This window comes from Amblyraja radiata, chromosome 15 (genome assembly GCF_010909765.2).
Source record: "Amblyraja radiata isolate CabotCenter1 chromosome 15, sAmbRad1.1.pri, whole genome shotgun sequence".
NCBI lineage: Eukaryota > Metazoa > Chordata > Chondrichthyes > Rajiformes > Rajidae > Amblyraja > Amblyraja radiata.
The window spans coordinates 41,454,739-41,482,186 of record NC_045970.1 but is presented as its reverse complement, the minus strand read 5'-3'; the positions used below and the strand labels follow the sequence as shown (position 1 = coordinate 41,482,186).

The 27,448-nt window shown below is 41.8% G+C and overlaps 1 protein-coding gene across 1 annotated transcript in view; it reads left to right on the top strand.

Annotated features, from left to right (window-relative positions):
• The first annotated feature begins 1,900 nt into the window (after positions 1–1,900).
• pkd2l1 (polycystin 2 like 1, transient receptor potential cation channel) overlaps positions 1,901–27,448 on the top strand; it is a 36,074-nt gene continuing 10,526 nt past the window's right edge. Inside the window, exons 1-8 of the mRNA XM_033034244.1 lie at positions 1,901–2,305; positions 5,381–5,494; positions 12,946–13,073; positions 18,034–18,281; positions 18,701–18,925; positions 20,922–21,150; positions 22,360–22,530; positions 25,596–25,777. Coding sequence (XP_032890135.1) covers positions 2,050–2,305; positions 5,381–5,494; positions 12,946–13,073; positions 18,034–18,281; positions 18,701–18,925; positions 20,922–21,150; positions 22,360–22,530; positions 25,596–25,777 — 1,553 coding nt within the window. The 5' untranslated portion in view covers positions 1,901–2,049. The remainder of the gene's footprint in view (positions 2,306–5,380; positions 5,495–12,945; positions 13,074–18,033; positions 18,282–18,700; positions 18,926–20,921; positions 21,151–22,359; positions 22,531–25,595; positions 25,778–27,448) is intronic.

Below are 27,448 nucleotides of genomic sequence, written 5' to 3'. Positions count from 1 at the left end.
ATAAAATAGACTGGCTTCACAAATAACTGCACATAATGGTTTCCAAAAAAAATGAAGTGCTGAATTAACTCAATGGATCAGACAGCATCTCTGGTCCAGGTATATTAGTGATGGTCTTGGCATCGTGTTCAGCACAGATAGTGTGGGCCAAAGGGCCTGTTCTTGTGCTGCAATGTTCTATGACCAAATTGAAGCGTAGATAACTCTTATGAAACGTGACATGATAGATCCAGAGGTGATCTGGGCCCTGGTGAAGATAATTAAAAACAGGGTCCAAGTTTTAAAGGTTGGCCTATCCAGGCTGAGATGAGAAATAATTTCTTCACTCAGGGGTTAGTGAATCTTCTAAGTTCACAATCCGAGTACAATCCAAATAATAGTTTTATTTTTTATATTAAGAGTTGCTGCAGGACACCAGCAAGGATAATAGTTTAGAGATACAGCATGGAAGCTTACAACCCCGCACGTCTTCGAAATTTGGAAGGAAACAGGCGCACCTGGAGAAAACCCAAGCAGAGAATATACAAACCGTACAGACACAGCACCTGTAGTCAGGATCGAACCCGGGTCCCTGGAGCTGTGAGGCAGCAACTTTAACCTTGCGCCACTTTGCAGGTCTGATCTACTAGATCAGCCATAGGGGAGCAAATCTTTTTAGCTTCGTTTTTAGAGATACAGCGCGGAAACCGGCCCACCGAGTCCGCGCCAACCCTTGCATATGCATTATTCTCCACACACTACGGGCAATTTACAATTTTACCGAAGCCAATTAACCAACAAACCTGTACGTCTTTGGAGAAATGTTCTCCTCCGATTTCTTATGGTCCATGAAACCAACCATAATAACTCACCATTTCTTCTCGTTGTGACCAATAAATATTCAGCATCACCCTCTAAAGCTGCAATTCCACAACGTTTCCCACCAGTTCAATGCAAACCGCGCAAATGTCCATTACAATCGATTGATTGAACGAACGGCAAGGAGAAATGGAAAGAGTATGGAAAGAGACCGTTTAGCCCACCGAGTGTACGCCGTACGCGAATCCATTTTCTACCCAGCTGGGGCAATGTACAGTGGCCAATTAACCAACAAACCTGCACGTCTTTGCGATGTGGGAGGAAACCTGAGCACTCGGAGGAGACCGACACATGGAGAACGTGCAAACTCCACACAGACAGGATTGAACCATGTCTCTGGCGCTGTGGGGCACTTATATCAGCTCTGCTGCTGAGCCGCCAAATTCGTAACCAAATTTGTCTTTTGCAGAATCGAATTAGCCAGAAGCTTTGAAGTTTTCAGCAACTAATTATCTGCACCCCCCCTCTTAAGTTTGACGCACTATATGTTTGATGCAATATGTCTGCACTATTAATTTGAATCACACAAGGTGAAATGTTGTCAGTGGAAGTGGGGCAAACATTTCTGTCCACATTTATGAGCGGTGTTACATTGGATACTTATACTGTGCGGTATTGCAAACGTGAAGACACATCATAGTCCAACTTCAGATTTTATGGGGACTTCACATGTCCAGAATTCCACCATTAGAGCTTCCAAATTTCTTCGAGAACGAATTCGTTTTTTAAATGTTCTGCGCTCCAAAACCCTCGAACGATTTCCGATCCTGGGCTCTCTGTCGATAGCATCGCAGCCAAGGGATGGATGTGAGTGAATCAGATGTTGCCAACAGCAAATGGGTTTGGTAACATTCAGTCCTTGTCCATCATTGCAATGCGAGGGACATAATCGCCCTCTCGCCTCGCTGCCTGTTTGCATGGGTTTTTTCCCCCTGCATATTTGCCGCGTTTCACTGGGGCTAAATTTTATTTCGGACGCATTTACCCTCTTTGCTTGGCGTCATCTACGAGCATTGTCGGTGAAAGGGGCGGCGACAAATTGTGACAGTGGCGTTGTGCCCGGGCAGTGTCCACACAGTAGTCAAACCTTATTCAGAACAGCCGTTCATTCGCCTCGCCGCAGCAACCCGCACACAACAGCTGGACTCCAAGAAAACTTGAGTTCTTGAGTGAAGGACTCTGCTCAGCAACATGAGTTCAGGCCGGGACACCGATCTGAAGTTACCGATTCAAGAGGTGCATGAGATGGGCAGTCTGTCTAATAAGAACGCGTGGGATAACGCAGCGTACGAGGGTTCTCCTCCGAGCACCCCATTCAAAGTGCAAGCTATCTACAACCCCAGTTCCTTCCCAAGCAACCCTTACGGATACGAAGAGCCCCCAGTATATCCGGAGAAGAGCAAACCTCACCCGGGATGTTGCATGGCCTTCGTTAACGGAATTCGCAGTAAGTTAGAGGGGTTCGGGTTATATTGAACATGGCTTTTCATGCACAAAACTGGGGGGGGGGGGGGGGGGGGGGGAGGAAGAGGAATAAAGTAGTGAAATGCTAACGTCTTCAACATGTACCCGACTTCTAAATTCCAGGTATTTACATGAAACATGGAACAGAACAGAAATGGAATAGGTCCTTCGGCCCACTATGTCTGTGGTGACCACGATGCTAAATCTAAGTAACTCCATCTGTCCACACATGACCCATATTTATCCATCGCCCGCATGTTCATGTGCTGTCTAAATGTCTGGTAAATTTCGCTACCTCAGCTACTTCCAACACCCTCCTCTGGCAGCGCGTTCCCGGTACTCTCACCCACCTCCCAATTATTTGCTGTGCATCTATTTGAAGTATCTCCCCTCAGCCTAAAGTTATTAAAGCTATACCCTCAAATATTTTACATTTCTACAGAGGAAAAGACTCAACCTATCCTGGCTATGCCTCATGATTTTATAAACCTCTATCGAGTCTCCCCACAGGCCCTGATGCTCAAGGTAAAACAATCCAAGTTTGTCCAATCTCTCCTAATATAGGCAGCATCCTGCTGAACTCCTTCTGCACCCTCTCCCAAGCCTGATACAAGCATTTTGGATTTCCGCATGTTAACATGTTAGCATGGGAGAATTTAGCAAAGATGTGCCTCATAAAGAGCCAAATGGAATTTGAGAGTAAATTACAAAAAAGACATGAATGTTTTGTGACAAATATCTGAATTTATATAAAAAAGTAAGAGCTCACTAATTTTAAAAGTGGATGTTTAAACAGTAGGCCACGGAGAAAATATAATTCAAAATAAAGGAAGCATTAAAAACAAACTTTTTAATAGAAGGATAACTTAGTTTCAATGACATGGATGATAGATATTAATGGAGATGACTACAGAGAAATTGGATTCGACATTAACTCAGATTTCTCTTCCTTTCCCAAGAAGTCCTTGTGGCTTGGAAGAAATTAAATATGTCCCCATTACAATAACAAACAGATAATAGGGTAGATATCAGAAGTAGCAACTAGAATCTATTGATAAGAATATATATCCTTTCATATCAAAGGAAGAAATGAAATACTTTTTTTTAAGGTGAGAAAATTATCCTATGGTGGAAATTTGTTTGCTTAAGTTTAGATGAATGGATGATCTTAGTCAAGTGTTTGACATTAATTGAATTGATTTTGGGAGGGAATTTTTACCTATTGAGGGCATATTCTTGGGATAAGGATCCAGGTTTCTAAGAAAGCAATGCAGAAGACTTTTTCTTTAATTAAAGTGGATTTTTTCGAAATCTCTGAAGGGGTTCAGATTGAATAAATTCAAGTCATATTTTGTATAATATCATGAGAGTGGACGATAGTATTGTTAGTAAATGGGAGAGCAGATTCAGAGCATCTGCCCTTGGATTCTTTACACATTCTTGTTCTTGTGCGTGCCCAGAAGAACTTGTTGTCAATATTACACAGACATTACATTGAGTGCATTCTTGCCATCATTACAAATACAAATTGCAAGAAAACAAAAAAAATCAGGAGAATATGGACAGGTGAGGTTTCAGGACAGGACCCATCTTCAGACCTGAACTGAAATATCACCGATCCATGTTCTCCAGACATGCTGCCTGACCTGCTGAGTTAAGGGCCTGGCCCACTGTACGAGGTAATTCAAGAGCTCTCCCGAGTTAAAAAAAAAATCAAACTCGTGATAAGCGTGGCATAGAATGTACGTAGCGGCTACGTTGGAGCTCGGGGCATTTCTTAGCGGCTCGTAACACTAACGGCAGGTACTCGGGAAACGCGGTAAGCTCGTGAAGATTTTTTCAACAAGTTGAAAAATGTCCACGAGAGCCCCGAGCACCTACGAGCAGCTATTACCATAATTCTCCGAGTTCGAAGCAGAGGAAACTCGGGAGAACTCTTGAATTAGCTCGTACAGTGGGACAGGCCCTTTACTGCAGCACTTTGTCTTTTTTGGTGAACCAGCATCTGCAGTTATTTGTTTCTATGTTTTGTAAGAAAACAATTTGGATTTTCAGTACTAAATTAAATTCAAGCTTTGGACTACTGTTCAGCGACAAATAGACTTGTTATGAGCTTTAAATCTTTGAAGTATCTTTCATTTTGCAGGGTAATTTCAGCAGATTATACAACTAGATTTGTGTGAACATAAGATATGGTTGATGCTGGAATCTTACGCAAAAACAATCTGTTGATGAGTGTTCCTCCAGCAGTTAATGTTTTGTTATCGCATTGTGTCATAGTTGAAGGATAGCAACAACAATAATTCTTTGAAACCCTCTCTCTTTTTGTTTTCTGGGAGTATGGGCTGAATGAGTTATCGTTAAACCTGACTAGTGAATTACAATGACATTAATACCATTTGAATAGGAGGATACACATAAAAACATAAAATTAATTGGAAGATGTGCATTGAAGAATTAATTACTATTTGAAGCCAAATAATCACTTTGATATTTGAGAGAAAGTTACATATATAGAACATGCCTATTAAATGCAACTATCACATCTGATTCCATCACCACCCCTGAAAAGTGTTCTCGGCACCAACACTCTCTGTGTAAAGAAACTTGCTTCACAATCGCCTTTAATCTTCCCCCATTCACCTTAAAGCTATGCCTTTTAATATTTGACATTTCCAACCTGACTATTTAACCTATCTGTGTCTCTCTTAATGTTATGTACTTCGATCAGGGTCTCTCTCAGCCTCCAACACTCCAAAGAAAACCATCCAAGTTCATCCAACCTCTCCTTGTAGCTAATATTTTCCAATCTAGGGCAACATCCTGCGAACCTTCTCCAAAACCTAATCACTTTTGATGCCACTTTGGGGAAACTATGGACATGAACCCCAAGTTCCCTCTGTACTTCAATGCTTCTTTTGGATCCTTCAATTTACTGTATACTTTCTTCTTGGATACATGGCAGGACTCTTAAATATCTGAACATTCTGCTTGAGAATGGGGTATTTGTCCTTGCTACAAGTACTGAATATGTTTTTGTTTCTTTCCCTGACTGCAGGTCTGTGGGGCACAAAACTGACTGAGAACCTGTCCAACAATCCAGAGCTCTACATCAGGAGAACTCTACGTGAATTAATAGTTTACATTGTTTTCCTTGTGGACATTTGTTTGTGTAAGTAAGTTATATTTAACCATGTCCTGTCCACTTTCCCTTCTAGCTCCATTCATGATTTTTAAAGGACAACTACAAGTTAATTTAGATTTTGTTTTATTTTTCTATTGGAGATTAATTTCTTCTATAAAGTTTCCTGCAATATGTGCTCTATTAAATATGTGATGTATAATAGCGTCTCAAATTGTACTTAATCAAGCTCACTGCCAGCACTCGCTTCTTATCCTGTTCAAGTGGATGGATTGCATTTTTCCAACCTGCTGAAGAAAATGATAATAAAAACATAGCACATAAAACAGTACGGCACAGGCCCTTCGACCCAAAACGTTCATGCTAGTTAAACTAATCTCCTCTGCCAGCACGTGATCGATATACTTTTCTAAAATCCCCTATCACATCTGCTTCCACCGCCACCACTGGCAGCATATTTCAAACACCCGCCACTCTGTGAGTACAAAACATGCTCTGATCATCTTCTTTAAATTTTGCCCTTCACACCGTAAAGCTATGGCCTCTAGTCTTTAATGTTTCCACTCTGGGGAAAAAGGTTCTGACTGCTTACCCTATCTATGCATCTCATTGCTTTATATCATATCTCCACTCAGACTCCGATGCTCCAGGCATTTAGCTGAATCCAGTGACAGAGCAGGAGGCCGGTTGCCTGCTGTCTGATCTCTAGTCACCTTGGACACCCTTCTGCAAATGCACTTGGTGGAAACCAAAGACCAGCTGACCAGTGGGGATCGTTTCACAGATCTCTGGCAGAGCTAAGTGTGTTTTACACTGTGTTGCCAGTACTTAGACCACCTTCTCTTAATCAGCATAGTGACTCGTATATATCGATATAAATGGCTTGTTTCATTAATAAAACACAAATTGTTGAAGTAACTCAGCAAGTTAGGCAGCACCACTGGAAATAAATATTATCCCAGACTTCAGAAGAATTGCTGACCCTGCACAGCGCGGAAACAGGCCATTTCGGCCCACCAAGTCCACGCCGACCAACGATCACCCGTACGCTAACACCACCCTACACATGGCAACAATTTTACTTTTTTTTAACCAATGCCAATTAACTCAAAAAACCTGTATGTTGTTGGGGTGTGGGAGGAAACCGGAGCACCTGGAGAAAACTCTCGTGATCACAAGTAGAACATACAAACTCTGTATAGACCGAACCTGCATTTCTTCCAAATGGGAGCCTCAGTACCACCTCCTCCTCGATCTAAAACTACCCTAGCATATTTTTATTTTCCATATTGATCTCACTATCCTCCCAAGTCCTTCTTTCCAACACCCCATCTTACAACTATCTGCCAGAGATTTTTTAATGATTTTCAGCAGCATTCCACCTTATTAACCTTACCAATAATAACCTCTCCTGAATTTCTGATCCATCAGGAATCCTACAAGATAAAAATAGTTGAATGGGTTTGGTAAGCCCAACTGATAGAGATATTCAGTGATATATTTTGCATGGCTATGTGTTACAGTGGAAACTATATTTTCATCACCTTTCTATCATTAATATTTTAACTTAAAACTCAGAAATCCATGTGTCCTTGCATCACAGCTTGGTTTGGCAACAGCTCAACCCAAGACCGTAAGAAATTGCGGAGTTGTTGATGTAGCGTAGTCTGTCACACAAACCAACCTCCCTACCATTGACTATCTACACTTTACGTTGCCTCAGGGAAGTAGCGAGCATAATCACGGCCCTTTCTCATGCCAGTCATTCCCTCTTCTCCCCTCTCCTGTTGGGCAGAAGGTACAAAAGTTTGAAAGCACTTACCACCAGACTTCTTCCCTCCGTTACCAAGGAACCGATCTGTCTTCCCATAATCTAGATTGTCCCCCAATCTTCAAATCTACTTTATTGTGGAGATTAGACCTTTTATCTGTAGCTGTAAGGCTATTATACTGTAATACTATATTCTGCACTCTGGTATTTTTTCTCTTTCACTGCCTGTTATGCTTATCTATGGCTTCATTGCACTCCTGCATAGTGTGATTTGACTGGATACAAAGCAAACAAAGCTTTTCACTACATTCCAGTACATGTGACAATAATAACCCAATACCAATACTAACACAAAAAACATCCACCCTCACCGATCACCTTTGACATGTCCTCAAAGAACTCAACCAAGTTTCTAAGACATGACTTGTCCCGCACGAAGCCATGGTGCGAATTCCTAATCATTTCCAATTGCGAGTACAGCTTAGAATCTTCACATAAAATTTCCATTAAAGGAAGGCTCACCAGCCTATAGTTTCCTGCTTTGTTGCTACTGCCCTTCTTGAGCAGAGGAACAACATTGAATATGTATATGAAATCAACTGGACTAGTCACAGGGGACGATAAAGTGCGATCTGAAGCCAAGGTGAATTATTGTGAACCGATCATCCAACAGAAAGTTTCAGCGACCTTGAAAGAATGACGTTGAGAGAGCAGGATGTTCTTAATTACTGGAGACTGTTTTTTGATTTTTTTTTTTAAACTTGAGAAAGGCGAGTTCAGAAATGCAGCAAGTGAAGTCTTCAAGGAAAGTTTGGGGGCATGGGCTAAATGAGGGACAGATGCAACTGTAGCAACTGAATGGATGATGGTCATTCTGGTGGCAGATGTTGAAAAAGAAGCCTGTGATTATCTTCGTACGGTTATTTGGTATTTGAAAGAATAAGAGAGACATTTGCACATATACTGTAGTTGACGATTGGTGTTTGTAGGCGGTTGGATAGCTTAACTGTTTCCTCTTCTTGCAGAGAAGAAAATATCTACAAAATGATCTCTTCATGGAAATTTCATTTAGCTGACATTTGCAAACAGGTTGCCCTGTATAGGTTTGTGATGGTCACTCTTAATAACAACCGTTTACTTCCTTGGTTTTCTGTTTTTGGCAGCTAGCCAGAAGGGATGTTTTATTATTTCTGCTGTTTGCTCAGCTTCCTCATACAAAACATCTGTTTGTCTCTTTTGGAGTTTTCTGTTTGGTGATCCATGGAGTATAATTAATCTTGGCTTCAGATTGCACTTTTGGACACAAACCAGCACTGAGGTCATGAATTTCTATATAACCACCATAAAAGCCGCAGCATTTTGTATGCTTTATTCGAAGAAACAATGTCCATTGCTGTTGAATTAATGAGTACCTGCAGAATGGTGATATGGAGGCAGACCTTGTGTTATGTTTTAAAACATCTTGTTTTGATTCTGGACAAGGAGAATTATGATGTTATGTGCTCCTGGTCATAAAACATTCTAAATGGCACATTTGTACATTGGTCCTTCTGCACCACTATCTCTGACGGACATGTGTAATAATTTATCAATTAGTGTTAAACGTTTTGTATTTTAATAAAAGAAGACGAGCCAGTGATTCATGAATCAGGCCGAAACAAATAATTGGGAATTGTGAACTTAGCCTCACTTAAGCTGTCCAATTGGTCTGAAGGAAGGTAGAAGTGATGAATGACTGACGTAGCAAAGCAGAAGGTGTGTCTGATAAAGAGATCTTTCTTTTGAAAGAGAATTGTGTCATTTTCAACCCTGTATTTCCTTGGATGGATGAAGAAATATAGGGTGATTTTCCTCGGTGTTTCTGTCATAGAGTCATACAGCATGGAAACAAGTCCTTCAGCGCCACTTGCCCATGCCAACTAATATGCCTCTTCTATGCTTGGCTCACCTGCCCACATTTGGCTCTTTATCAGTGCCTGATAAAATAGGCCAATGTGGTTAACATTGTGGTTTTGTTAAGGGGAGATGCTACGTGGCAAGTCTGTTAGTTTTTTAAAGAGGTAACAAGCAAGGTAGACAAAGTAGAGTTGCTGGGTGGTGGTTACTTGGATTTTCAGAAGGCCTTTGATAAGGTGCAACATGTTCAGCTGCTGAAGAAGATAGGAACCCAGAGGCAAGAAATGTGCATGGATAGAAGATTGGCTGACTGGCAGAAGGCAGTATGAAGAAAGGGGAGCTTTTCTGCTTGGCTGCCAGTGACTGGTGGTGTTTAGCAGGGGTTGGTGTTGAGCTCGTTACTATTCAGGTTATACATTAATGATTCTAGTGATTGTTGAAAGATCCCAGCTAATGCCTTTACAATCTCAACAGCTGCCTCTTTCTCAACCCTGGGGTGTAATCCATCTGGTCCAGGTGACATCCACCTTTAGACCTTTTAGATTCCCAAGCACCTTCTCTGTAATAGCGACCACACTCATTTCTGACCCATGACTCGCTTGAATTTCTGGCACATTTGCTGGTACCTTCCACTGCGAAAACTGACACGAAAAACGTATTCAGTTTATCCGCCATTTCTTTGTTCCCCATAACTACTTCTCCAGTGTCATTTTCCAGTGGTCTAATGTTCATGCTTGCCTCTCTTTTACTTTTTATATATGTATATTTTCTTTTTATATATATATATAAAAACTTTTGGTATCCTCTTTTATATCTGTTGGATTGATTACTGAGAGTTTGCCTGGATGTTTTATTATGTTGACAGTAGGTTGAGGATCTCCATTTGGCTATGAAAAGTTTCTATCATTATTTTGGTTTCAGTATTTAACAAGGTCATGAATCTATCTTTTAGAAATTTTCTATAGTTCACATCTCACTGGCATAATCTGAATAAACACAAGAAGGAAGCACTCACAAGGATAGGTCATGGATGACTTGACTCCCAATTGGGACTATAAATATTTTTTGATAACCAAGAGCAGATTATGCCAGCTCAAGTTTCGTTGCTCAACATCTTTCTCCATATTTCTGTGCTATGGAGAAAGAAATATGGGGTGTTAACATGGTTACTGCAGCCCATTTGCTGTCATGGTTACTGCAGCCCATTTGCTGCACCCAAGGCTCGGTGCTGGGACCGCAGCTATTTACAATATACATGAATGATTTAGATGAAGGGATTCAAAGTAACATTAGCAAATTTGCAGATGACACAGAGCTGGGTGACAGTGTGAACTGTGAGGAGGATGCTATGAGGATGCAGGATGACTTGGACAGGTTGGGCAAATGGGCAGATGCATGGCAGATGCAGTTTAATGTGGATAAATGTGAGGATACCCACTTTGGTGGCAAAAACAGGAAGGCAGATTATTATCTGAATGGTGTCAAGTTGGGAAAAGGGGAAGTACAACGAGATCTGGGGGTCCTTGTTCATCAGTCACTGAAAGGAAGCATGCAGGTACACCAGGCAGTGAAGAAAGCGAATGGTATGTTGGCCTTCATAACAAAATTAATTGAGTATAGGTCCTTCTGCAGTTGTACAGGGCCCAGGTGAGACCACACCTGGAGTATTGTGTGCTGTTTTTGGCTCCAAATACGAGGAAGGACATTCTTGCTATTGATGGAGTGCAGCGTAGGTTCACAATGTTAATTCCCGGGATGGCGGGACTGTCATAAGTTGATAGAATGGAGCAGCTGAGCTTGTATATCTGGAATTTAGAAGGATGAGAGGTTATCTTATTGAAACATATAAGATTATTAAGGGTTTGGACACACAGAGAGGCAGGAAACACCAGGGGCCACAGTTTAAGAATAAGGGGTAAGCCATTTAGAACAGAGATGAGGGAAAAAATTTTCACACAGAGGGTTGTGAATCTGTGGAATTCTCTGCTTCAGAAGGCAGTGGAGGCCAATTCTCGGGATGCTTTCAAAAGAGAGTTAGATAGAGCTTTTAAAGATAGGGGAGTCAGGGGATATGGGGAGAAAGAAGGATTGTGGATAATCAGCCATGATCACAGTGAATGGTGGTGCTGGCTTGAAGGGCTGAATGGCCTACTCCTGCACCTATTGTCTATTGTCTATTGTCTATTTAGTTTCATTCTATAAAGATTGTATTGCCTGTTCTAAATGTACTTTAAATTTAAACACGTTTCTTTCAACTCTGTTTTCCAAAACATTTTATTAAGTTTGAAAAATCTAATCATTTAGTGAGCGAGGTATCACTGAATATTAACAAATTCCTAATCACAAGTCAAAAATGTTGGCGCACTATCTGAATTGGACGCTTTTTCACAGACAAAAAGGTGCCAGCATAGAACAGCTCACACTATGCTGTAGTACATCTCTCTAGTTTTTAACTTTTTAGAGATGTCTTTTATGCCACACCGTTACAACAAATGTACCGTCTGAAGCCATATCAAAGCTGAGGAAACTTTAACTGTACAGTGAGATATATTTTATTCACAATGAATCACAGTACTAAGTTGATCGAAAACAAATAAACGGTTTGACATTCCAGTGAGACCTGCAGCAGAGCAGGTCCTCTACGTTCCTGATTCACAAGGAGCATCTTGATAAGAAGTAATGAAAGGTAATTTCTATGTCTTGTGTGACTTGTGCCAGATATCAACGTGCTTCTACTTCTCAGCACTGTTGCCCAGCCACATAGCACCACACTCACTTACCTATCCAAACATAGTCAGAAAACAACATGCACTACCTTTGATTTCTGCTCCTTAAGTGTCTCTCAAAGATCTGCCTTTTGACAATATTATCCATAAACGCAACATTCACCTCTATCTTGTAGCCATCTCGGCACCTGCCCCCGGACAGTCAAACTGCTTGTCCAGCATCCAGCTATTGATGAGCTGAAATTTCTAACAACTTGGGAAGACCAAAACCTTTGGCTGCAGTCCTCATCTGTGGACCCCATCCATATTACTGGCAAATACAACACTAAATCAAACTGTCTGGAGACTTATATCATCGCTGATCAGATAGGCACACAATCATTGAGAAGAACTATAATTCAAACCCACCCCTTGCCTCATCTTATTTGTTGACGAAACGTTATTTGTGTCTAGGTTTACCTATTCCAACACATTATCCACTGGTCTCTCTCAATTTATCCTTGCAAAGTTTATGTAATCCAAATTGTTCTTGTGCTGAAATAACCAAGATATTCTGAAGAAGGGTCTCGACCCGAAATGTCACCTATTCCTTCTCTTCCTTCTTCCTGCTGCCTGTCCCGCTGAGTTACTCCAGCATTTTATGTTAACCAAGATATGTATTGTTACCTCTGTCAGCAACGTGGTGGATATAAAATGGATTGAGTAAATTTCCCATTTTGATCAGGAAGTCATGATGCAGCTTTATAGGACTTTGGTTTGGGCTGCATTTGAAATATTGTGTGCAGTTCTGGTCCCCCATTACATGAAGGCACAGATATTGTGGGCTGAAAGGACTATTTTAGTTCTATGTGTATGAATCTACTATCCCTTTGAACACCTCCCCTTTATCTATTTTTATTTAATTCAGTTTCTCCCTTGTTATGTTAATTTATATTGAATTGGTCTCACATTTTAGCTGACAATGTGAGCTGGATAAGGAGGAAGAAATATTCCATAGACAGCTGTGTTAGGACTCTTACAAAAAAAACAAAAGTCCTCAATATTGGTTAGATATGATATTTAACGATATAATTATATTTTTTTCCCAGTGACATACGGAATGACCAGTTCAAATACCTACTACTACACCAAGGTCATGTCAAATCTCTTCCTCTCAACTGCAGTAGATACAGGGGTCACCTTTCAAACTATTCGCAGCATGGCTGACTTTTGGAATGTAAGTAGAACTAAAAGAATAATGCTTTTGTATTACAACAGTAAAATGTATAAAACATCATGGATTATGCCAGAGGGTGTTGTTCACGCGCATAATGCTAAAAAATACTCAGATTTTACTTTTGGCGAGAATGAAGATGTTTTTCTGGAGTCCTGGCCTTGAAAGATTTATTAAAGCTGTTTATATGCAAGAGTTTGGCATTAAATTTGTGTGCAAGGCTTGCCAGCAAACTGGTTCAATCGTGAGTGAGGATTGAGCAAATGAACACAGCGTGGGAGTGTATGGAGAACTCGGGTAGGCCACAGATCACAGGCCTGGGAGAGAAGAGGATGATGGTGGGGTTGGAAATACTGGGATCAGGAGAACAACATCTGATGAAGAAGCATCAAAGGATGGAGAAGCTTAAGGGGAAGGGTTGTTGAAGAATAGTATGATTGGGTGGGAAAGTTACTGGAAAAGTAATCGGCAATCAGACTGTTCTGTGGCAGCAGCAATTCCCCAGTATTACACCCGCAGGCCTGTTTTCAAGTATGGGCCTCAAATTTGTTTGATTAATTCAGGCAAGCTGTCTCGTCCTTGTGCTCTGTAGCTTACTAGGCACAATAACCAATAGGTGCTCTGTCTCTTTTTCCTCAGCTTAGTTGGATATTGCTGAGACTAATTTTCTTAGAATAAAGCTATGAACCCTATGAACAATGAACCCTAACTTGCTGATCCACACAAGCTACTGCTAATATTTCAGAGTAGTCTTAAGGTGAGCTGCAGTGCCAGAAGTGTCACCATTATGTTGAGGTCATTGGGTGTATCGTGTGTTTTGCATTTTCAGAGGTTATGAAAGGCAATACATAAATGCAAGCTTTCTCTGTTCTGCATTTTAGTATTGGCCAACGTATGCTTGTATTTATAGGCTGCGGCATTAGGTTGGGACATCACTTTGCAGTTGTATAAAATATTGGTTGGTCACACATGGTGCACTGTGTACAGTGATGGTTGTCACATGACTGGCTTCAACAACAAATGATGTGGCAGTAGTAGAGAGTGTGCAGAAGAGACTCATCAAGATGTTACCTGGATTGGAGCGCTGAAGATTGAGAGAGACTGAGTTTGTTCTCACTGGAACATAGAAGCCTGAGGGCTGACCTTTTTAGAGATTTATAAAATATGAGGGGTAGATAGGATAGGCAGAATCCTTTTCAAAGGGCACAGATTTAAAACTAGATGGCATAGGTTTAAGATAAGTAGAGAGATATTGAAAGGAGATTTGAGGGGTAAGTTTTTCCACATAGAGTGCGGTGAATGTTTGCAATGAAATGCCAGAGGAGATGGTGAAGGTATATACTGTTACAACATTTAAAGGGTGTTTGGCCAGGTACTTGGATAGAGATAAGTGATACAGGCCTGATACAGGCAAATTGAATAGGTAGTCATCATGGTTATCACGGAGGAGCTGGGCCGAGAAAGCCCATATCTGTGCTGCACATTTCTACGATCCTTTGATCTGCTGTGAGTCACATGTCGTAAATAGGAAATGGAGAAGCAGCTAATTGCATTTAGGATTAGCAAATAAAAGTTATATAATAGACACAGCCATCGGGCATTCAATTTCAATATTCATATTCACTGAGTGCACGGAGTGTGTTTTAAAGATTTTGTGTATTCATTGAATTGATGGTGAGACAAACAGCAAAATGAGCAGATGTTTACAATTGTGAGTGATTTGCCTGCTTAGTTACTGGATGATGACGGATGTTCATTAAGCAAACATGCCCACATAAAGTCCAATTGTATGTATTGTGTAAGCTTATGTGAGATGTTTATGACCAAATCAATGATAGGGTTAATACAGTGACACAGCAGTGACTAAGTGATTTTGGTTGGACAATTTTGTCAGGATGGAAACATAGATTTCTAAGTTTTCAAGTTTAAATATTAATGATAGAAATATGATCATAATATAGTATCCACTGTAACATATTAGCAATGCAAAATATATCACTGAATTTCTCTTTCAGCTGGGCTTACCAAATCTAGTAGGATTCCTGTTGGATCAGAAATTAAGGAGAGGTTATTATTGTTAAGATTCATGAGGGGAATGCTGCTCAAAATCGTATAGGTTTCTGCCAGACAAATGGAATGGAATACTATATGGTCACATGTGACAAGGCACAGTGAAATTCTTTGCTTGCAAACCCAAGGTAGTCATATAGTCGCCACATAAACAGTGCTGACAAAGTAACAAAGTACCTCCGCCCGCTCCTCCTTTGTTCTCCCCTCATGGCGTTCCCCCCACGCCGGGTCCTCCATTGCAGGTGAAGATGGGGTATTGGAAAGAGTAACAACTCCGTGTCAAGTCAAGTCAAGATAGTTTATTGTCATGTGTCCCAGATAGGACAATGAAATTCTTGCTTGATGCAGCACAACAGAATATTTTAGGCATAAATACAGATCAGATCAGTGTGCCCATATACCATAGAATATATATATATATACACACATAAATACACAGATAAAGTTCAATAGGTTGTTATAGTTCATAGTTTGTTTGAAGTTGTGTTTAATAGTCTGATGGCTGCGGGGAAGTGGCTGTTCCTGAACCTGGATGTTGCAGATTTCAGACTCCTGTACCTTCGACCTGTTGGCAGCAGAGAGATGAGTGTGTGGCCAGGATGGTGTGGCACCTTGATGGTGCTGGCAGCCTCTTTGAGGTAGCACCTGCGATAGATCCCCTCGATGGTAGGGAGGTCGGAGCCGATGATGGACTGGGCAATGTTTACAACTTTCTGTAGCCTTTTCCGCTCCTGGATGCTCAGGTTGCCACACCAAGCCACGATGCAACCAGTCAGCATGCTCTCTACCGTGCACCTGTAGAAGTTCGAGAGAATCCTCCTTGATACTCCTTGTATGTGCGTGTGTGCAAGTGTGTGCGTGTGCATGGATATGTGTATCGGCCTGTTTGTGTGAATATGTGTATGAATATTTATTTCATTGAAACACTTTGCTTGTAGCTTCAGTGCCTCCCTTGTACCTTTACAAGAACACACATATCCAGACATTTTGCAGGTTTTGGTTAAGGTTTAGGTTTTGGCGTATTATAGTCACGTGTATCGAGGTACAGTGAAAAGCTTTGTTTGGCATGCTGTCTAAACAGATAAAATATGTCATGCATAAATACAATTAAAGCAAACTCAAGTCATTGAATCTTACGGCATAGAAACAGGCCCTTCGGCCCTACTTGCCAATGCCGAGCAACAAGCCCTTTCTACACTAGTCCCACCTACCTGCGTTTGGCCGAAATCCTTCTAAACCTACCCTATCCATTTACTGGCCAAATGTTTTTTTAAATGTTGTGATGTTACCTGCCTCAGTTACCTCTGGTAGCTTGTTCTTATACATACAACCCTTTGTGTAAAATAATTGCCCCTCAGGTTACTATTAAATCTTTTCCTGTTCTCCTTAAACCTGTATCCTCCGGTTCTTGATTCCCATACTCTGGGTAAAAGACTAATATGCTTTAACCTATCTATTCCTCTCATAATCTTTTACACCTCAAGAAGATCACCCATTATCCTCCTGCGCTCCAAGGAATCCTAGTCTGCCCAATCGCTCCCAATAGCCCAGGCCCTCAATTCCTGGCAATGACCTCTGCACTCTTTCCATCTTAACAACATCTTTCCTATAACCAAATCTGAACAATACTCCAAATGTGGCCTAAAGGTATAATGCTAGCTACACACTAGTCCTCTGGGATCTTGCCTGTGGTTAGAGAAGATGCAAAAATCAAAGTCAAGGCTCCCACAATCTCTCCACTTGTCTCTCTCAATAACCTGGGATAGCGTCCTGAGCTCCTGCCTAATAATGTTGACGAAACAAGGATGCTGGTTTACCAAAAAAGACACAAAATGCTGGAATAACTCAGCGGGTCAGGCAGCATCTCTGGAGATTTTTGTTTTTTGATAATGTGACCGAAAAGGTTGATGAGGGCAGAGCTGTAGATGTTGTATATATGTATTTCAGCAAGGCATTCAACAAGTTTCTGCATGGCAGGTTGCTCTGGAAGGTTCGATTGCATGCGATCCAAGGAGAGGTAGCTGAATGGATAGAAAATTGGTGGGATTAGTATAGATGGAGCATGTTGGGCGGTGTGGGCAAGTTGGTCCCAAGGACCTGTTTCCAACTGTGACACTGATCATTGGCATCCTACAGTTAATGAAAATATTGCTATGTTTCTGTTGAAGCTCATGGACATTGATTTGTTTGACTCGGAAACATTCGACTGTTTCAGCCAATGCTCTTTTGGGATCTTAATCACGTTTCAGTGGGAAAACAGCAGCAGGGAGCTCTGCAGTCCCATTTTCTCATATGTTTGCATTCGATTGTGCTTTGCTCTTACCAATAATTCACAAATCTGCTAAGAATATTAACCTGTCAGTATTACACTGATGAACATTTGTAAGCTAAAGTGTTGGAACATTCAAAGTTATAAATTTAGACAATAGACAATAGACAATAGGTGCAGGAGTAGGCCATTCGACCTTTTGAGCCAGCACCGCCATTCAATGTGATCATGGCTGATCATCCCCAATCAGTACCCCGTTCCTGCCTTCTCCCCATATCCCCTGACTCTGCTATTTTTAAGAGCCCGATCTAGCTCTCTCTTGAAAGCATCCAGAGAACCTGCCTCCACCGCTCTCTGAGGCAGAGAATTCCACAGACTCACCACTCTCTATGAGAAAAAGTGTTTCCTCGTCTCCGTTCTAAATGGCTTACTCCTTATTCTTAAACTGTGGCTCCTGGTTCTGGACCCCCAACATTGGGAACATGTTTCCTGCCTCTAGCGTGTCCAAACCCTTAACAATCTTATATGTTTCAATGAGATATCCTCTCATCCTTCTAAATTTAATGTTCTCTTCTGAAGTTTGCACCAGGTCTATTTCATTTAACACTTTCATTTTATGTTCAGTATGCACAGGGCCCATTGCTGAATGGATTGTACTGGACCAAATGGTACAACAGTGATTTGATTTCACATGGTCCTCATTCATTTATTTACTATGAAAATATGCTTCTGGGCGTTCCTCGAATCCGACAGATCAAAGTCATGAATAACTCCTGTGTGGTTCACAAGGACTTTAGAAAAGACATTATCGGATGCTATGATATTTATACAGCAGACAATGAAAATAAATCACCAATCAAAAATGGAAGTGCGTGAGTATAATCTTTTTACTCAAAGAATGGATTGCAAACACCATTGCAACTTATAGCTGTACTACATATTGGTATTTTGTTCTATTCTTCCTCATGAGGTGGAATCATACGTTAATTGAACTTCACTCACCTTAACAATCAGTTCCAATGGTCAGTCTCTGAATGTGGATGGGTGGAGCGATTTTATAATGGGACTGAAATTATAGAGCATCACTCAATGAGAGAGTGATTCATGCTCCCATCTAGAAAAGTTCTGCATCGCGAGCTTCAGCTTATAGCAGCAGTAAAGATGTCGAAGTTACACAAGGCATCAATTGTTGCTTTTTTGCTCCTCATCTGAAAATCCTGAAAATTTGTGCTTAGAGAATTATGCAATTGCACGTTTTCTGTTGTTAATCATCAAATTGCTCTGTGCTCAGGTGGACTTACAATTCCGAGAAAGAACTTGGAGGTTCCTCACACTGGGGCAAAATAACGGTCTACAGTGGTGGTGGTTATTACCAGGATCTCAAGACAAATGTGGATGAAAGTGCTGTCATTCTGCAAGACCTAAAGGATAACCTGTGGTTGGACAGGGGAACTCGTGCAGTTTTCATTGATTTCTCGGTGTATAATGCCAACATTAACCTCTTCTGTGTGATAAGGTAGGTCATTTCAAATTCAATTACCCCACATGGGCTACAGAAATTCACCTCTACAGGATTCACATCTCAAGTTCCAAAAATTTGAGATACAGAACGAAGTTTGGCCTCATGAATTTTCCGTGAAGAAAATCAACACAATTTCTGTTTCAAGTCACGTAATTTATGTGATTAGAAGTGTGCAGAAGACAAAACTTCATGTAATGGGGAAATGCATTGCAGACCAGTTTCTAGCAATGCTCAACCCCCCTCTTCCCCCCCCCCCCCTCCTCCCACTGTAGTGAGTAGATTTGCTTCCTTGAATATGTTGAAAAGTTTAGTTTCATTTACTCAATATCTCATAGTTCAATTTTGAAGTGGAGTGAACGTAATAATGTCATGCATACACACAACCGTATATGCACACACGCAGACACAAATACACGTACGATAGTGCTGAACGAACTCGATGTGTCAGACAGCATCTGCGGAGGGAATGGACAGAAGACGATTTGGGTCGTGACCTTTCTTCTAACTGATCGGAGTGGTGGGTGGAGGGGCGAGGAGAAAGCTGAAAAAAGAGAGGGGTGAGATAAAGCCTGACAAGCAATAGATGGATACAAGTGAGGAGGGTGTTGATTGTAATATGGGTTGGTGTAATTGACAAAGCGGAATATGAGGCGCTGTTCTTCCAGTTTGCATGTGGCTGCACTCTAGCAATGTAGGCGGCCAAGGACAGAAATGTGAGTAGAAGAATTAGAAGAAGAGTAAAAATGGTTAGCAACCGGGAGATCCAACATGCCATGGCAGAGAGAGTGCAAGTGTTCAGCAAAACTGTTGCCCAGTCAGCGCTTGGTCTTGCCGATGTAAAGGAAGCGACATCAGGAGCATCGAATGGAGTAGATGTTTGAAGAGGTGCACGTGAATCTCTGTCTCACTTGGAATTGGGGCTGAGATCCCTGGATGAAGGTGAGGGAGGAGGTGTAGGGACATGTGTTCCGTCTCCTGCGGTTGGAAGGGAAAGTAACTGGGAAGGAGGCAGGTTGCCTGGGAAGGGATGAGCGAAGCAAGGAGTTACGGAGGGAGGGAGTGGTGTGTGTGGAAAATGGAAAGGGGTGGGGACAGGAAAATGTGACTGGTGGGATTGCAATGAAGGTGGCGGAAGTGTTGGGCAGCTGCTGGTATCCAGAATAGAAAACGATTACTGGAAACGTTCAGTAGGTCAGGCTGCATCTATGGTGAGAGATCCCTTTCATTGGGATGTAAATTTTCATAATTCTTTTAAAGTTGCAAAGAAGGGTTGGCAATGCAGGGATTAGAGGGTGGTGATGCGGATGATATAGTAGAGAAGCAGTGCTCACTGAATCTCATGGCAGTAATGTCAGATGAAAGTGAGTGATTAAGACTTGTTTATAGTAATTGACTGGAGATTCTTGAGAAGATGCAGAACAGGGAAAGAGTAAAAAATGGTGGAGCTTTGAGATACAAACATGTACTGTAGTTGCTCCAAATCTGAAATAATTGGAAAGCTGAAAATACTGAAAGTCAGTCAGCAACTGTGGAGAAAGAATACCAATGCCCGTACGAACTAGCCTGTTATGATATCAACAGGAAAGGGTGTCTGTCTGAAATTATTGAACTACAGTAACTGTTGAGTCCTTAAGGCTATAATGTGTTGGTCAGAAGGCAAGCTGCTTCTTTTTGAGCTTGGGTTTAATTGAAAACATTGTAAGACACCACAGGCAGAGAGAGGTTGAAGTAACAATAGAAATCAAGTTACAGGCAGCTGCTTGCTCAGAGTAACCCTTGCTTATTCAATGGAGGTGTAGAACTAGGGTTTGTGTCTCCGGAGTTTGCTGGTCGGTGCGGACTAAGTGTTTTCGAGCTGTACCACGAAACTGCACTAAACATATCTCATAATACCTTATGTGTGTTTACTGTCTTCAAAACAATGTGGTCAGGTGCCAAAGATTAATACTTCTGAAAGATTTTCAGTGATTATTATTCTCTTATGTTGAAGGCTTGTGATAGAATTCCCTGCAACAGGTGGTGCAATACCTTCCTCACAGTTCCGCACCGTGAAGCTCATCCGTTACGTCAATTCCTGGGATTATTTTATCATAGGCTGTGAAATCATCTTCTGCGTCTTCATTCTTTATTACATTGTGGAAGAAATATTGGAACTCAGGATTCATCGACTGCAGTACATCAAATGTGTTTGGAATTGCTTGGACCTGGTGGTAATTCTGGTGAGCTCCTATTTTCATTCTTCTGTGATAACATAGCACATGAACAGGCCTCCTTGGCCCACATGTTTGTTCCAAGCACCGATCCAAGTTAAACTAATCTCGTCTGCCTGCATGTGACCCCTGCATATCCATGTGCCGATCTAAAAGCCTCTCAAACATAATTTTCTTATCTACTTCCACCACTACCCCTGGCAACACATCCATCACTCTATGTGTAAAAGAACTAGCCTCCAGCAAGTAGCAGCAAGATCAATGTGCACTCACGCAGCATGTTTAACATGACAAAACTATTACTCAAAGAAGCGTTATCGCACAAAAAAACGGGCACAACGGCACAACGTTTAGGCTGTAGCTTCACACAGCATTTGGAGTATTGCATTTGCAGCTCTGGTCGCCTCATTACAGGAAGGATGTGGAGGCTTTGGAAAGGGCACAGAGGAAGTTTACCTGAATGATGCCTGGATCAGATTTCACTGTACCTTAACTGGTACATGTGACAATAAACTGACCTTGAAACCTTGATTAGGTGGTATTAGGGTGGCACAGCGGTAGAGTTGCTGCCTTACAGTGCCAGAGACCTGACTACGGGTGCTGTCTGTACAGAGTTTATACGTTCTTCCTGTGACTGTTTGGGTTTTCTCCAGTTTCCTCTCACATTCCAAACAAGTGCAGGTTTGTAGGGTTTATATGTTAATTGGCTCTTGTAAAATTACAAGGGGAATAGATAGGGTAGACAGTCAGGATCTTTTTCCTATGATGGAAAAATCAAATGCAAGATGGCATAGCTTTTAGGTGAGAGGGGAAGTTTAATGGAGATGTGCAGGGCAATTTTTTACACAGAGGTTGGTGAGTGCCTGGAACTTGCTGCTAGGGGTAGTGGTTCAGGCAGGTAATGAGAGTGGCACTTAAGAGACTTTTGGATATGGATATGCAGAGCGTGGAGGAATATGCATTATGTGCAGGTAGATAAATGATTGTCTAGACCATGTTCAGCATTGATATTGTGGGCCAAAGGGCCTGTTCTTGTGCTGGACTATTCTATGTTCTATGAATTAATATTATTTTCCATTACAGATAGATAGCTAGATTTTATAAATGTACTGACTCATTAAGATTTTTATTTAAATATTTCTTTGGTCTCACCATTCCCTACTTTTTTTCCTCTCAATGTACTGACTAACAAGCCAGTGTTCTAATTTTCTGTTTCAGCTCTCTTTACTCTCAATAGGATTCCACATTTTTCGAACTATTAAAGTGAACATACTGATGGGCGCATTGTTGACAGATCCAGTAATCTACGCTGACTTTGAGTTCTTAGCTTTTTGGCAGACCCAATACAATAATATGAACGCTGTCAACTTGTTTTTCGCTTGGATCAAGGTAGAAAACATTTCTAGGTTTAATTAATAAATCGACAAATTCTGCATATTGCATTTTTAAATTTCTCTATATGTTCTAACACATTCTACCTTTTTTTTGAGGAATGATGAAGGTCATTTAGTGATGAAGGCCAGGGTAGGGCTGTGGATGCTGTGCTCGGGACCTCTGTTGTTTGTGATATATATAAGTGACATAAATGTTGATGAAAAGACCCTTAACAGCACCGATGTACAGAGGCATCTTGGAGTCCAAATAGCAACACAAAGTGCTGGAGTAAAACTCAGTGGGTCAGGCGACATCTCTGGAGAACATGGATAAATAAGTTTCCTGATGGGACTTTTCTTCAGAAATGGAATTTGACATATGTTAAGTGTAACTGCTCAGGTTTTATTGATTATTGGACTGATTTAAATCTGTAGCTCATCGTGGAAATATGTTAATTAAGGCTCAACCTTACTGGTTAACTGGATAGAGAATTGGCTTCATGGATGTAAGGTTGCTTTTAGGACTGGAGGCCTGCAACCAGTGGTGTGCTTAAGGGATTGGTGCTGGCCCAATGCTGTTTGTGGTTTACATCCATATTTTGGATAAGATTGTAACACTGCATGATTAGAAACATTTGCAGATGACACAAAACTGGGATGGTACCCTAGATAACAAACGTGGTTATTTAAAATTACAGCTGGATCTTGGTCAGTTGAGCAAGTGGGCTGAGGAATGATTGGTTGGAGTTTAATGAAGATAGGTGCGAGGTGTTGCATTTTGAGAAATCAAATCAGGGGGAGGGGGGCTGCACAGTGAATGGCAGTGCTCTAGGGAGTGTTGTAAAGCAGAGGGTTTTAGGAGGCCAGGGACATAGTGGTGTCAAGTGTAGATCGGGTGGTCAAGTAAGTATTTGGTGTAAGGCCTCCATCAGTCAGGTTATTGAGTACAGAAGTTGGGACGTTATGCTACAGATGTATAAGCCGTTGGTGAGGCAGCATTTGGAATATTGTGTCTAGTTTTGGTCACCCTGTTATAGGAAGGATGTGGTTAAGCTGAAAAGTGTGGAGAGAAGATTTACGAGGATTTTGCCAGAACTGGCAGCATAATGACGCAGCGGAACAGCTGTGCCGAACAGCACCAAAGATTGGGTTCGATCCCAACTACGGATGCTGTCTGTATGGAGTTTGTATGTTCTCCCCGTGACCACGTGGGTATTCTAGGGGAGCTCTGGTTTCCACCCACATTCCAAAGACGTGCAGATTGGAGGTTAATAGGCTTCTATAAATTGTCCCTAGTCTGTAGGCTATAATTAATGTCCGGGTGATCACTGGACAGCATGGACTTGGTGGGCTGAAGGGTCTGCTTCTACACTGTATCTCTAAACCAAAGTAAACCTAAACTAAACTAAACTTGCGAACCTGAGGTTGCGCAGATTAAGACTCGAGGAAGAGGTTGTACAGACTAGGACTTTATTCCCTGGAGGACAGAAAGATGCTGGGTGATCTTATAGAAGAATATAAGAACGTAAGGGGAATAGACAGGGGAATGCATAGAGTCTATTACCCAGAGTAGGGGAATGAAGAACCAGACAATACAGATTTAAGTTGAGAGGAAAAGAATTATTAGGAATCTGAGGTGAAACTTTTTCACACAGTGGGTAATCGGTATGTGGAATGAGGAGGAAGTAGAGGCAGGTACTATGACAACCTTTAAAATACTTTTGGAGAGGTACATGGATAGGAAGGGTTTAGAGGGAAATGGGTCAAATGTGGGTAGTCGACAGGTTGGTTTCCATTCTCTATGACTATAACTCTAAATTATTTATGTCTTGAAAATGGAAGTCCCTGAAATGTTCTGCCCACGCAAAAATAACAATATATTTATTAGGATCCTTTGATGTAGCCCAGTATCCCAAGGTACTTCATCAAACATCGTCACATAAGATGCTATTCGGGCAGAAAAAGGTTTGTAAAGGCAATTTCAGAGGTTAATTTCTTGGCAGCTGAAGAAACAACTCCCAGTGGTTTATCAATTATAATTGTGAGATTATTATCCAAATGGGAGGTACATGGTACTGAAGAGGATTATGGAGATAGGGAATGGTGAGACCAAAGAAAAATTTAAATAAAAATCTTAATAAGGCATTGGTTGACTGGAAATCAACATAAGTCAATAGACTCAGGATGGGCTGGATCTGATAGGAAGTATTGTCATCAAATTTTTGGATTACCACCAGGCCATAGAGGGTAGAACGAGAAAATCTGGTCATGCTTGCATTCAAATAGTCGTCTAGAAGTAATAAAGACATGGATGAGGATAGAGTAGCAGGTGAGCTGAGACAGTTGAGGAAGGAGCTTAAGTAATGTCATGTAATGGAATTGGAAATAGACCGTCTTAATATTGGCACAGATACCTGTATGTGATCCGATGTACAATTTGGAGTCAAAAATGGCAATAAACTCAACAAGAGCTTGGGTTTAGAAATATAGAAAATAGGTGCAGGAGGCGGCCATTCGAGCCAGCACCGCCATTCAATATGATCATGACTGATCATACAAAATCCGTACCCCATTCCTGCTTTATCCCCATATCCCTTGATTCCTATAGCCCTATTGGCCTCCACTGCCTTCTGTGGCAGAAAATTCCACAGATTCACAACTCTCGGGGTGAAAAGGTTTTTCCTCATCTCAGTCCTAAATGGCCTACCCCTTATTCTTAATCTATGACCACTGGTTCTGGACTCCCCCAAGATTGGGAACATTTTTCCTGCATCTACCCTGTCCAATCCTTTAAGAATTTTATATGTTTCTATAAGATATCCTCTCATCCTAAATGCCAGTGAATACAAGCCCAGTCGACCCATTCTTTCATCATATGTCAGTCCCGCCAACCCGGGAATTAATCTGTTGAACCTACGCTGCAATAATGTCCTTCCTCAAATTAGGAGGCCAAAAGTTCAGTCTCAGTTTAGTTCTCAGGGAAGGGGAATGATTCAATGAATAGGAACAGAGTTTGTTATGAGCTTATCTCTATCTTAATTACAGAAATTATTTTCTCAATATTTCTCTTATTTCAATCAGATTTTCAAGTATATTAGTTTTAACAAGACAATGACTCAGTTATCCTCAACCCTGGCACGATGTGCTAAAGACATTCTTGGCTTCGCAATCATGTTCTTCATTGTATTCTTCGCCTATGCTCAGTTGGGATATCTTCTGTTTGGAACCCAAGTGGCAAACTTCAGTACCTTCCTCAAATGCATGTGAGTATTTTACTGCTTCAGGCCATATATAAATTATTTGATGAATATGTCATCTTAGCCACAAAAATCATGAACCGGTTAAGTCTTTATCCTCTATAGTAAATTGGGGGGGGGGGGGTGGAATCTGGTAAGGACTTAGTTGACAGATTTCAATTAGAAATTGTTAATTATATATAAGACTGTTCATACGGTTAGAATGTTTCTGGAAAGTAAAAACAGCCACTTTGGTTTGCAGTAAGGCATCCACTGTGTTTGGCAGTATCTGGCTGACAATAAGAACTATAGTTTGTTTCTATGGATGGTCTGTACTTACAATATTACAAGGGTTGTTTCATCTCTACTATCAACACAATGCCTGACTAAATATGATGCCAGAGAGAGGAAAAAAGCCGGACGATTTTTAGGGGGTGGGGGGTGCGGAGGGGAGGGGAGAAATAGGTGGGTGTCCGGTGGGGCATGGGGAGGGAAGGGGGGTTAAGAGGCTCAGGACAGAAAGGACAGAATGGGTACAGGAATGGCAGTTCTTACTGACTCCCACAGCTACCTGGACTTCCCACCTCTCACAGTTATCTGGACTATACTTCCTCCCACCCTGCCTCTCCCACCCTCAATTCCATCGTCTCCGCCCCATCTGCTCCCATGATGACACTTCCCAATCTAGGACATCCGAGACGTCCTCTTTCTTTAGTAAATGTGGTTTTCGCCCTTCTGTTATATATGGAGCCCTCAGCTGCATCTATGTGTTCATAGTTCTGCTCTTGCTCCCCCCCTCCCCCAGACGGGACAAGTATAGGGTCCTCACCTTTCACCTCACCAGCCTCCGCATCCAACACAACGTACATCGACATTTTTGTCACCTCCAACGTGATCACACCACTAGTCACATCTTCCCATCTCGATCCCTTTCCGCCTTCTGCAGAACCCACCTCCTCCACAGCGTGGTTCACTCATCCATTCCCACACAAACCGCACCTTCAGGTACTTTCCTATACCTCCCTACACGTCTCCCTATACCTCCTTCATCCAGGGACCCCAGCGGTCCTTCCAGGTGAGACAGGGGTTCACGTGCACCTCCTCTAACCTCATCTACTGCATCCAGTGTTCCCGATGTGGCCTCCTGTACATCGGCGAGACCAAGCGTAGACCCGGCACTGTTTTGCTGAACATCTGCACTCAGTCCGCCGGGTCTTATCGGATCTCCCCGTTGCTAAGCACTTTAACTCCCTGAGTAAGGCCACATGCAAACTGGAGGAACTGCACCTCAATATTCCACGTGGGTAGCTTGCAATTCAACAGTATGAACATTGAATTCTCCAGTTTTAGGTAACCTCTAACCTCCCCCCCCCCCCCTTCTAACCCCTCCCCTACCACCTCCCAACTTTTCTCCCCCATCCCCTTCCCTCCCCTGTGCCCCACCTGGACTCTCACCTATTTCCACCAACCCCCCCCCCTCCCATTAATTTCCACCCCCTGGATTCACAATCTGCAACAATCCTGTCTCACACCTACTGTTCTTATTTCTGGACTTTGTTCCAACCACCTGCCAGTCAAAAAACCCCACCCCTCACCTGTGTCAATCTGCCATGCTTTGTCCTGCCACTCCCCTTTTCCAGCTTTCTTCTCCCCCCTACAATCAGTCTGCAGCAGTGTCTTAACCCGAAACATCACCTT